The sequence below is a fragment of the Jaculus jaculus genome, chromosome 5 (genome assembly GCF_020740685.1).
Source record: "Jaculus jaculus isolate mJacJac1 chromosome 5, mJacJac1.mat.Y.cur, whole genome shotgun sequence".
Taxonomy (NCBI): domain Eukaryota; kingdom Metazoa; phylum Chordata; class Mammalia; order Rodentia; family Dipodidae; genus Jaculus; species Jaculus jaculus.
Window position 1 is genome coordinate 93,129,898 of NC_059106.1, and position 13,380 is coordinate 93,143,277.

At 43.0% G+C, this 13,380-nt stretch overlaps 1 protein-coding gene across 9 annotated transcripts in view; it reads left to right on the plus strand.

Moving 5' to 3' along the window:
• The window catches only part of Fggy (FGGY carbohydrate kinase domain containing), a 492,311-nt gene that overhangs the window by 320,862 nt on the left and 158,069 nt on the right, over positions 1-13,380 (plus strand). For all 9 annotated transcript variants that reach the window (XM_045151276.1, XM_045151274.1, XM_045151282.1 and 6 more), the window contains one exon: positions 4,662-4,765. In XM_045151276.1, the coding sequence (XP_045007211.1) occupies positions 4,662-4,765 (104 nt within the window). The remainder of the gene's footprint in view (positions 1-4,661; positions 4,766-13,380) is intronic.

The window sequence follows — 13,380 nt, forward strand, 5'->3', positions numbered from 1 at the left end:
GGAGCAGAAATATTAATTGAAATAATCGAACTAATCATTTGCCTATTCATACACTTGAGCTGGGGCAAAGACAATGTCTTTGCTGTGATTCCGCCTTTCAGAACTTTGCAGTTAGCCAGGCTCTCTATACATGAGGTTGTTGATCCCTGCTGAGTGCCTGCCAGAGTATCCAGCCTCTCAGCGGGCTTAGTCAAACAACTCATTTGATGAAATTTAACAGTCAGCTCTTTCCTTCAAATGGCTGAATCAAGAACAAATGCAATCTTAAGTAATGTTCAAAACTCATCTTTTCTTCTCCTATGAAGGTATCTGAGGTTTTCACTTCAAGGTACCAGTGTAGGAGACTAAAAGACTGGATAACCCTAATGTGAGTTATATCTCTACCCTTGACTGGCTACATAAATTTTATGAAATTATTTAACCTCTCTAAATTTCAGCTTTGCCAAATACAAAAGGGAAATAAAATACATGCATCACAAGATTTTTCTGAAGATTAAATAAAGGGTACAGTGTTTGAGGATGTTTTGTAAGCTGTAAAGCAGTTTATGTAACTATGAAGTAAGATAATTATAACACAAATGATAGAACTTGGGATGTTTTTCTTCCATATAACCCTATAAAGTTTTCAAAGCAGCTGTGGTTTGATAAATTATAGGATAATATGCCCTTAATCATAACATGGGTGAAGTCTCTTTTCTTTTATATATAATAGTTACTCAGTAAATGTTTGCATGGAAGGTTGGATTGATAGGAAAGAGATGGAGACAGTACATAATGGGAAATAAGAGAGCTACACATTGTTTACATTTTCCTTTTGAATTTTATTTGTAAACACACTGCTTGATATGAACTGCATCTGAATTTTGAGAGGCAAGAGAGAGTTATTAAGTGAGGTACCCTGAGTTGACTGCTTAAATCAGTATGCATATTTCCTGGTATTTGTTTTGCATTCAGCAGAAATGTAGTGAGCAACTATCAGGTGACCATTGTACAAGGGTCAGAGCAAATGCAGTTAACTGTGGCACTATATATATATATATATATATATATATATATATATATATATATATATTTATTTATTTATTTATTTCTGGTGCCTGTGTCTTCAGCTGCTGTATCTGCCTTAAGCTTCCTGAAGAATGCAGGATAAACTGACACGTGTTTAGTCACTGACCGTTCCCAGCACCATGAGAGCTGCCCTTGTCAAAGACTTGTTTTGTGCATTTTCTCTTAATGTACACGTGCAACTGGCGGTTGTGCAACCAGTGGTTTCGCTATAGATGATGAAATGTGTTTATTCAGAAAGGAGAAAGTGCTTCCCACTGTCTCCTGCTTTCCCCTGCTTATACCTGGGCCTCAGGAGCAGCCCCTTTATGCTCTACAGGGTGCAAGGAAATGAAAATGTCAGCCCTTGGGTGCATGTGGTCTCACAGAGAGTGTTGCCCATATGCTACTGAAATCTTATGACATTGGGCAGTGTGGAGATCCTTCCATGAGAGAAAACTGGGCAAGACTGGGATCACTTTTTTTGTTTGTTTGTTTGGTTTTTATTTTTATCAAGGCAGCGTCTCACTCTAGCACCAGTTGACCTGGAACTCACTCTGTAGTTCCAGGTTGGCCTCAAACTTGAATCACAGTGATCCTCCTTCCTGTGCCTCCTGAGTGCTGGGATTAAAGGTTTGTGCCACCATGCCTGGCAAGACTGGACTATTACTGGTGCTATACAAGTGTCATAAGTGTCTGTGTCTCAAGGCTGGAAACTTAAGATCCTCACAAAGATGGGTTTTGTTTTTGTGTTTCCTGACAAAGAGACATTACTCAGCATGTAGTGCATTTTGTGTGCTGAACACGGCTGAAGAAGAACCTCTATGTGGAATTTGTTTCTCTCCATTTTGAGATGGAGAACAAATTCAGATTTGTGGCAAAAGCAGAGCTAAAACTCTTTTAGATTCTCAGCCCAAGCTATCTTTCTTCTTGGGAGCTTTGTGCCCTGGTGAAGTTACTCTTCCTTCCTAAGCTCTAGTTTCCTCATGTATAAAATCAATACAGTAATAGTACCATTCGCCTTAGTTACCTGTTCTGCTTAGAAAATAGGACACACCTATACCTGAGTCACACATGACTTTTAAAATTAGCTCTAATGGGCTGGGAGATGGCTCCATGGATAAAGCACCAATCACTCAAGCCTGAGTACCCAACTTTGATCCTCACCCGACACCCTGTAGAAAGCCAGAAGCATACCAATAGTGACATGGGAGATGGAGATCGGAAAGTTCATGGTGAGCTCAGCAAAAAACAACAGCACAGTGAGATCCAGAGAGATAAACACTGCCTCAAATGAGGTGGAAAGGCCAGGACTGATCTGAAATGTGTTCCCTGACCCACACATGTTCTGTAGCATAGGTGTGCCCACCCTCACATGCATGCACATGTATATACACATACATAAAATTAGCTCATATTTGGAGTTTCTTCCTCTCCTACAGCTCAAATTCCCTGAATAGGAGCTCAGGATTCACAAAGAAAAACAGGAGCCACAGTTAGTGTTAAAAAGTGTGAATTTCATACAGAAAAATAATGACCAGGTGATGTGAAGAGGAATCTAGAGCTCAGTAAGAAACTGCTGCCACCTGGTTTGGGAGGTCAGGAAAGAAGAGAGTTCTCGAAGTCTGAGCCTGCTGGACACCAGGAGTTGCTGGTGCCCTGTTCTCTTGCTGAGGGCGTCAGGGACACAGCCTCCACCCACATTCTGCCCCCCATTGGAAAAGGAAAAGGAGGAGATGGGCTCTGGCTTCCCCTTCCCTTCCATCTCCTGGCCAGTCTGAGAATTGCAGGCTGTTGGGACGGCTGTTACCACACTGAACAGAACAGTAGGCTGACCCTGAAAACAAACAGGTCAAGACCTTTGTAGGCCCAAGCCTCAGACCTCAGTTGCCTGCTTGCTGGGATATAATTACATTATAACCAACCTGAAATTTCAACAGAGCTGTGCTCACCCTGTCGCTGGGCCTCTATACAACTGTGTTCAGAAGGTAGTGCTAGGGAAAGAAAGCAACAGAACACACCTGAAGAGCTGCTGAGGCCTCTCATTGGCCCCCCCGCTTCCCACTTTGTAGAATGGCCTGCTTTCTGAGCAATTAGGGCCTTCAGGGTCTGCAGTTGTGTGGCCTGTTATGTCGCTACCACTCTGTCTTCCCCCAGGCAAGTCCTGTGGAACTTAGTATGCATTCGACTGCTTATAAAAACACTGTGAGTTCCGCAGCATCTCTTGGACATGTGAACTAATTCTTTTGTGTTGAGATTCTGCATTCAAGCTTCTGTCTCCCTCACAGACTGTGAGCACGGTGGAGGGCATCCCGCCCTCTTCATCACTGCATGTGCTCCTTACACTCTCCCATCCTGCCCTAGCTAACAACTGCAGTAGGTTCTGGGCTTCTAGACATGTAAGGCCATGCCAGCATCCTGCAGCTCTTACCAGAAAAGGGAGCAAATGGCGTATCATAACTCAGCCTTGCCAGTGTCTTCTGTGGACATCCATTGGTGCAAGGAAATGTTGAACAGAGAGACAGTCTTTCCTACAGAGTTAGGAGGGCCCTTTCTGAACTAGTGACACTTGAGTTAGGAATAAACAGGAGCTAGCCTGGTGGTGAGGCTGAGGAATAGCATCTCCAGCAGTGGCAAGAGCACATGGAAGGTACAAGAAAGAGGCCCTATGCTGGAGCTTAAGAGCAGGGTGTCAGTGTGGAGAGCCTTGAGGTCAGCAGATTCTGTTCTCTCTGCATCCCACTCACCTATCCTGTTACCTACTGTCTCAAGTTATAGTCATGCCACTTACCTCTGTGGCCCCCACATCATACCCAGCACATTATTTTGCTCACACAAGATGCCTAGTGTCGTTTGAGTATGTGAATAGAGAGTGGCTGCAAGCAGCTCTTGATTCATACCCTGCCTCACTTGCCCAGCAAGGATCAAGAAATACAGTTATTCTGTGTGAAAAGCCCAAGTTTCTCCAATATAAAGGAAGCTTTCTGCTCCATGCCATTCATTTAATAGGGACTCTCTCATTTGTCCTTTCATACTTGGAGCACTGCAAGCTTTTGGCAATTTACAAGTGCCAAAAAACATTGTCTCCTGTTTCTTTGCTTTCTCTTTCCTTGAGCCTGACATATAATGTGTTGACCCAGATTCCATCACATGTGCTCTTTCCAGTACTGTGACCTTAGGCAAGCCATCTAGCTCTGTAGACCTTTGTTTCTCCTCTGGTGTCATTCTATGGCATTAATAACATCTACTCAATGCTGTTCGTAACAAACAATAACGTGCATGTCAGAACGCAGCAGATTGAGTGGCATTTAGTGAGCACGAATGGCTGACAACCACTGCTTTCAGTGTGTAAATTATGACAACTAGCGGAAGTGTGACAGGGTGGGATGCCATGCACTGACCCACATAACGCAAAAGGGAAGTGCCCAGCCTAGTTTGCACATAGTGGGCAAGAAAGTTAAGTTCTTTTCGTTTATATTTGAGACTGGCCTGCCATGCTATTTGTCCTTTTAAAAATTATTTACGCTCCCCTATCTTTCCTTTTTTCAATTTCCTTTCTTTTTATTTATTTTCTTTCTTTTTCTAAGATACTTTCATTTTGTTTTGCTTTCTTCCAGGAATGATTGGTGCAGATGTGAAAGGTCATGGCCTCACCTGTGAGGGGCAGCCGATAACATCGCGGCTGGCTGTCATCTGTGGCACTTCATCTTGTCACATGGGGGTGAGTATGCTGTGCACAAAGGCAAGGCTACCACATACAGTGGAAGACAGCCCAGGAGGAGACCCTGAGCTTCTGGCTCTTTTACCCATTAGCTCTTTTCACCCTCCCTCCTCTATTGCCTTCTTTTGATTTGTAGGTCATTTTTCAGGGACCAACTTCTATAAAAGTGTGCAAGAGTGTCAGGCAAACCCTGGCATGATGAGTAGTACACTTGGGCCCCAACCATGGCCAAGCCTCGCTCCTCCCCTAGTCTTCCCTGAAGAGTCTGCTTGACTTGGCCAGTGAACTCTATCAACATAAATCTATCTTCCTGGGAGCATCCCGATGATCTATAGAATTAGGCTACATATCATGACTTCAAAAGAACACTGATAAGCAGTTTTCACTCTGCTAATTTTTCTCCATGAATTAGTGAAAAGGCTTTCTCTAAGATTGCAGTTAAAATTTAGATCCTGTCCTAAAATTTATATCTTCTTTAAATGCATGAGTCTGAAAGCATTCCATTTCGATAAGTACCCATTTCTACCATATTTTTATTTAAAAGTCATTACTCTGTTAAACTGAGATGGATGACTCCTTGGATTTTTACCAGATAAGTAAAATTAGGAAAAAGTAGAGGAAGAGTGGGAGATGAGCAGAGAATGGAGTGAAATACAGGTCAGAATATTTTCAACTAGAGAGAAATTAGGTACTTGTGTGAAACACTTGATTAGTTGAACCTTTTGTAATTGTTGTAACTGGCAGATGCTTTGAATAAACTATTGATACACTTGTTAACTAAGTCTTTCTCTTATGTCTCAGCTATGATAAACTTTGGAGACAAACTCATAGATGAGAGAGTTCTAACAAACATTACAATGCAAGGTCTTTAAAAACATATTCAGCTTGAACTCATGACACTGAGCATCTGTAGCATTCTAGGCACTTTGCAATGTGATCTCTTTCATAGCTCCCACGTTACATAAATGGGATGAGGGCTAATTAGTTTCTAGTCCCACTTCCTCCAGTTACTGAGTGTGACACTTGGGGGTAAGCTGGCCTCAGATCTGTTATGTGGAATACAGAGTTTTCCAGGTCCTGTTCCAGAGCCTGAGGACTGAAAAAGGTGATGCATGGTGCTTCTGCAAGGCTATCCCTACCCAAGGAGGTGATACGCTGTGCTTCTCCCAGGGTAGCCCTGTACAGGAAGGTGAAGAACTGTGCTTCTGCCAGGGTCAGCCCTTCCCAAGGCCTGCTTTTGAATACCTACCTATTGTTATTGTGTGGAAAGTAGACTGGCTGACTTTGCTGGGAGGGTTCTCAATTACAAAAACATTCCTTAAGTACTATCTGAGATTTTGTTTTATGTTTCTTTGAGCTCTAAGCAATGCTAAATAGTTTCCTTAACTGAGTTTAAAAGACTCACCTACTTCTCCCACTAGCAAAGCTTACCTACAGAGCCTTTAAGTCTCCTTCCATAGGAAGTGTCCAACAGTGAGCCAACTTTATTCCTCTTGAAGTGGGTCTATACCTGCTTGCCTGTGTTCATTGAACTGAATTAAGACCAATTAAATCACCACATATTTTCATTGGAACACATGTGATCTGACTTCTCAAGTCTTGAGTTTCAGGCCTTTTTTATGCTTCTCAATTCAGAATTCCAAGCATTCACAGTGAATGTGAGTGACTCCCCATATTTCAGTCCCACTGTCTGTTCTTACAATGGTACTGGCTTTTTCTATTGCATCTGTTTTTAATAAATTAAGAAAATAGGACATAGAAAAGTTTAGCCTTTTCCCCCAGGACACAATAATGTTCATTTCTAAGAATAAAAAACTCAAATTTTACTTTGGCTCCAGAGCTCACACTTCTGAATGCTGTGCAATATTGTGCATGCTTATCATGTGCCCATCTTAGACAGGAGAGAAAATGGGCTTTCAGGTCACCAGATATAGGCTGGAGTATCTGCTCATGTCCTCATGACCTGTTTTGGCCTTGTTGTCTTACTGAGCCACTTCTCTGATCCTCAAGATTTCATCAAAAGGGGAGTGATAATATCAGACCCACAGAATTTGTGGATAACGTTCATTATATCTGAGTGTGCATAACACATAATCAGCAGTCAAAAACAGTGGAAATTCTTAGGAAAACTCTCCAGTGACAGAAATGGCACCTGTGGAACAACTGTTGGTGTTTAGAAAATATGAGGGCAGCTGCAGTTGGTTGCAGAGAATGAAGGCCATAAAATGCCAGCTTATTGTGTCCTGTTGGACTGGAAATGTAGTCCCCACCCCCACCCGGCTTTGTATTTAGAATTGGGAAGGGGCCTTCTAGGCCAAGGGGATTAATCATCATCTTTAATGTTATGTCAGGAGGTGGGGACTGGTCATACTAGCCTCAGAATGTACCTTTGATCTCCCTCAGGTGTCAGAGCCCAGCAAGCAGGCAACAATAACACCTTTGTGAGGCCTAGGAGAGGTTCAGGTTGAGGAAGTTCTCCCATGAAGGCTCAAGGACCCCTTTGTTGTGGTTCTGGCAAATAAAACCACCAACTGTCAGGGAAAACTCTCCAAACAAAATAGAGACCAAAGAGGGTGTGGGCTTGTCAAAATGGGGTTTTCAACATGATGACAAATGAAAGGATTCCCTTTCTTCCTGTCTGCTTACTTCTGATACTTCCACTTTAGGGGATTAATTAAGACCTAATTCCCAGGAATGTTGTTTTGTTTTGTTTTGTTTTGTTTTGTTTTGTTTTGTTTTGTTTTGAGGTAGGGTCTCACTCTAGACTAGGCTGATCTGAAACTTACTCTGTTACCCAGTCTGGCCTTGAACTCACAGCAGTCCTCCTACCTCAGCAGATACGATGCTAAGAATAAAAGCCATTATGCCAATCCAGTAATATTTTGTGCTTAATCCAGATAATCTCTTTTTGGATTGACTGAAGGTGGCAAATAAATAAATGAATGACCAAATGGTTGTATTCAGAAGTTTCTTACCTCGAGGTTCCAGTTGCTAGCAGGAATCAGGAGAAAGAGCCTGAGGTTGAGTGTATGGGTCAGAGCTTTTATATTTTTGAAGATGGCTTCTGTAAGCTGCACATTTATCGTCCTCATGCAAACTTCACTAACAAAGGGGAAATGCTATTTACTTTTTAACTTTATGAATGTAGAGCTGCTTGCTCCAAGTTCATCACTACCAATTCTAAAATGCATGATGGCACACAGGGCCTGGAAAGTGACAAGGTCAGCAGGAGCTGGAATGGGAAGTATGAAGGTTTTTCCATGTCAGATGAGCTCAGAGGTAGTGCTACACTTAGTAGATATAAGCATCTCCTTAGGTGGCCACCTCCTGAGACAGACTCTTTGCTAATCAGTGAACTTAGGTAAGACACTTCATCTGCCAGTGTTGGGATTTTTCATCTGTTCAATGTGGACAACTGGATTTTTCATGAAGTTGTATTGAGAATTAAAGCAGGTAATCTATATGAACAGTTTGACACTGTCACTGGCACAAAATACCAACAATATGTTGTTACTATCAAAGACGATTCATTGGGACTAAAATATGAACCCTGAGGTTAGAATTTCAGAACTCACATTCAGGTTAATATAGCAAGAACAAGGGTATGTGTACATACTAAGGTTAGGAAACGTGCACACTTCCGTTAGGCCAGATGCAGAACCTAGAAACAAGTACACTCAGCAGCAGTTTGTTGCACACAGACCTGCTCTTCATGTTTTGATTCCTGTTGCAGTCCGGTTCGCATTGCTGGTAGAAATCACCCAACCAAGAGCAGCTTCTGAGAAAAAGATTTATTTTGGCTTACAGGCTCAAGGGGGAAGCTCCACAATGGCAGGGGAAAATGATGGCATGAGCAGAGGGTGCAGAGGGTGGACATCACCCCCTGGCCAACTCAAGGTGGACCATAGCAACAGGAGAGTGTGCAAAACACTGGCAAGAGGAAACTGGCTATAACACCCATAAGCCTGCCCCCAACAATACACTTCCTCCAGGAGGCGTTAATTCCCAAATCTCCATCAGCTGGGAAACTAGCATTCAGAGCACCTAAGTTTATGGGGGACACCTGAATCAAACCACCACAGTTCCTAAGATCTAAGTCCAATAAAGACAACTTAGGTTCAGAACTATTACTATAGGCCAGGAAATATAGACATAACAGAATACCTGAGGCTGGGTAGTTTACAAGAAAAGAGGTGGCTTTAGCTTTTGTTCTAGAGGTCAAGTACATGGTGATGGCACTGGCTCAGCTCTAGTGAGAGTTCCTGTGGCCAGGATGTAACATGGCAATGGCTTCCTGGTGAAAGTGTCAGCTAAAGGGAAAGATCACATTCTGATGGAGCCAGAATGGAGAGGGGCTACCTTTGCTCTCTTTTCTTTCCTCCACTAAGACAGGCCTTTAGAATATCCCATTCCTGTCCTCCAGCCCCAGCTCATGCCCTCCCCCATACATGATCTCCTCTCTCTGGAACACATCAGGATGCACTTAGACCACCTGCCTTTGTAGACTGACTTAAGTGCTATTGGGGAAGACAGATGGAGCCTGTGGCTGAGGTGTCTCTGGGAAGAGTAAAGTTGCATTTAGACCATCCCACATTGTTAGAGCTTTGTGCTTTGGGCAGTGTCTCTAATGGCACTGTGTAGGTGGCCACCTAAGGTGATGCTTTCCCCCCACCTTCACCTCCCACCAATGCAAAGGATGGCTGTTCCTAGAGGAGCCATGGAAATGCAAATGAATCAAAAATAGATTCACTTTCTGCTTTAGCAAGGAGTGCCTAAAATCCTCCTGAGACTCCAGGCTTGAACTCACACCAGTAACACAGTTGTGAAATGGCAGAACTAATGTGGAGAGTAGTTTAACAGTCACACCTATGGTGTGCTAACACCCATTCCACTCCTATAAGAGATAGGCAGGGTTGTCCATCCCTGTGGCTCGGGAAGCCCACCAGAAACACAGCAAAGTGAGGTAAAAGGAAGCCTTGGAGAGGTCAGAAACAGAAGCCATATGGGACTCTACCTGGCATCTGGCCTAAGCCCAGCCTTTAGAAAAAGATTGCAGCTTGCCTGAAAGAAATTTAGGAATAGTGGAGGGGGATATAGGACAGCCAGATTTAAACTAACTTCTTATTAGAGGGGATGAGGGGGGAGTGTGTTCACACGTGCATGCATGCGCGTGTGTGTGTTGGGTGTTGGGAGGGTATTATGATGTTCTCTTCTCAAAGGCACAATGGTAGCAGATAAGAGAAGAATGTTTTAGAGGACTTAGTTGGTAGAAGAAACTTAGCAGCAGTGACAATAACAACTAACATTTATCTTTTTTTTTTTTTTTGATTAATGAGAGAGAAAACAAAAGAGATAGAAAGTGAGAGAGACAGAGGGAGAATTGGCCCACCAAGGCCTCCATCCAGTACAATTGAACTCCAGTCACATGTGCCACCTTGTGCACATGTGTGACCTTGTGTGCTAGCGTCACCTTGTGTGTCTGGCGTACGTGGAACCTAGAGAGTCAAACATGGGTCCTTAGGCTTCACGGGCAAGTGCCTTAACCACTAAGCCATTTCCCAGCCCACATTTATCATATTTTATCACTGTATAATATGTATCCATACACTCATAATAACACTATACAATTATCAGTTATTTTACCAACATATAAAGACTGAACCTGAGGCTCCATGAGAGACAAACTACCAACCCAAGATCATACAGCTGCTAAACCTCTAGTTAGACTTGCGACTCATCCTGTTAAATTCCAGGGCTCTTGCTCTGTGCTCATAGCAAAGTGACGAGACATTGGCTGTGGGAGGGGCCAGCCATGTGCACACGTGCTTGTTACCCACATGCCGGGTTGTGGGAGTGAGCAAGAATGGTCACAAGGCACATCTCTTCCAAATTCTGATAGGAACTGGACTATTAGGGCTGACTCACACCCACAGTGCTCCTATTTCTCCTTCTCCTTCACCTTCCAAAGTTCTGCCTTTTAGTGACCACCAGCTTCATGATGACAGTACAAAAATAAGCAACATCACATCTCACCGTCCTCCCCCGGGAGGAGCAGATTTATAAGACTCCTTATTTAATCTTTCTCCTTCCCTGCTATTTTGTGGTCAAGTACTAAACTTGGCAATCTGAAGACATACAACTGACTTCCCAGTTCATGAAGATGTTTTTGTATTCATGTGGAAGACCATGGAATAAAACACATATTGATTTTCTTCCTTTTTCTACTGAGTGTCTTAATGGCTATATGGCTGCCAAGGATTACAGGCAGTGATAGAAGGCTCACCGGGCTGGAGAAGGTACTACAGATGGCTCCTGCAGAACACCACACAAAGCCGTGTACATGCTATCAGTGCTGCACACACTTGTTCCCTAGTGTCTTTAATTTAAATCTTTTAAAAGGTTTTAATAATCTTCCTTGTTGACCCTCTTTTTTCATCCCCTGCCCCAACTCTGTATGTTCACATTGCATCTGTTTGCATATATTAATCTTGTGCTAATTTTTATAGTGTTTTTTTGCCCCAAAGAGCCAGCTTGGGTATTGTCTACTTTTCCACTCAACCAGTGTTCAGAGACCCAACATCTAAAAGACCAGTGATCCCTGAAGAAATAAAGTTTTCTGAGCAATCAGTGCTAAAGAATGAGATCAAACATCCCTTCCCAATGAACTGGCAGCAGCTCTCTCCCGCCAATAAGAAAAACAATTCCAATGGGGAAACTGAGTAGATATTGTGGCTATGGTCTTAGGGATCTAGATTATATTCAACTCAAAGAATTGAAGTCTTAAATCCTCAAAAAGTGAAAGTCACTGTAATATACGCATACATTTGTAAAACCTCTATAGAAACATGTGTGGTGATGTTTGAGAAAGAGAGTGCCCAACCTCTAGAACTCACCAGCATGAATCCAGCATGTGATTCTTGCTACACAGAGAGGCATCAGGGGGTACCATAGCAGTACATTGTCAGTTACCTGGGACACAATATGTGCTCAGGGTTGAGTGGATATATGAGAAGTAAAGGAAGAAGGAAGATGCATACCAGGTAGCAAACATAAAAGGTTTATTGAGGAAAACAGCACACCTTACCAGTTTGATTTCTCTGTAATGGCTGAGTGACAGGCTGTGGTGCCACAGGGCACATGTGAAGTCTCTAGAACTGGGTGAGGCTCTGCATTTACCCCTTGACTATAGACCTCTTCAACATGGTATAGTAGCCTGGGCCAGTCAGTCCCACAAGCTCACCTCTGTGAGACCTGAGCTGTTTACTAAATTATACCTTAAAGCAGGCCAAGATTAAACTTGTAAAACTAACTGAAACGTATCTGTGGCCTCCAGTGACTAATACTGCTTGGTTGTGCTTCCTGACCAGCAATTTTGTTTTGTCTGGAGCTTGAAAAAGATAAGCTGTATAACTAGAGGCTTATTTCTGAATGATTAATGTCCCTGCTGCCTGAAACAGAGGCCTTAGGGCCTTTAGGATACATGTTCCCATCATCTGGCTATGTGATAAAATTAGCTTAGTGTTCTACATGTTTCCATGGAACCCTTAGCTGTGACATGCTCTTCAGAATATATAGCTAGGCTTTTCTAGGGTCAGAGATATGGCTCATGAAGAAGTGGAGCCCATAGAGACATTAGGTAGTTACTTTTATTTAGGACTTTATTCTCCTGTGTTGTACAGAATACCAATTTGCATCGACTTGTCTACTCTGATCACTAAATTTTAATTCAAATAGCTTTACCCTCCCCGTAAATCCTGGGCAAGTCTCCTGTAGTGTAGCTGGACTTAGGGGATCGTGTTATCTAGTCCATGTTATCTCACCCCACCCTGGCACCTCATAACTTCGGTACTTTCATCCTGTGCTCCAGCAGCTGCACCTGTGCACCCTCATCATAATTCCCTGAGCCGACGGGATGGGGAATAAAGATCAGCCAGACCTTTGAATTGCTATTGTCTATACCAAAGGAACAGTGAAACACCTTTGGGTACTTGTAATGTTGTAGAGGGAAGAAATTTACTAGACCTGCACTTACTCTTTCTGGGAAACACTTGAACTTCCCCACTGGCCTGGCTTGGTACACCTTGTCTCCTCTGATTGGAATGGACACATCTCTCCACTATCTATGAAATGTAATATTTGTCACAATTAGCATCTTTATAAAACTCACTTATTGAACATTTACTGTCCCTCACCAGGAGACTATGTGGTAGTTGTCATTTTATTTATGATTACAGTGCTTAGAAGAAGAAACTTAAATTTGAGAGCTGGGGAGATAGCTCAGCAAAACAGTTAAAGGTGCTTGCTTGCAAAGGCAGCTAGCCTGGGTTCAATTCCATATGCATCCACGTAAAGCAAGACACAAAAAGTGGTACAGTAGGCTAAAGAGATGGCCTTGCAGTTAAGGCGCTTGCCTGAGATGCCTATGGGCTCATGTTCGACTCTCCAGATCCCACATAAGCCAGACACACAAAGATGAGGCCAGTGCAAGGTCGCACATGCCCACTAGGTGGCACAAGTGTCTGGAGATCAATTGCAGTGGCTGAGGCCCTAGAATGCCAATCCTCTCCTCTCTCTCTTTTTCTTGCTGTATCTAACATAAATAAATAAATAAAGTG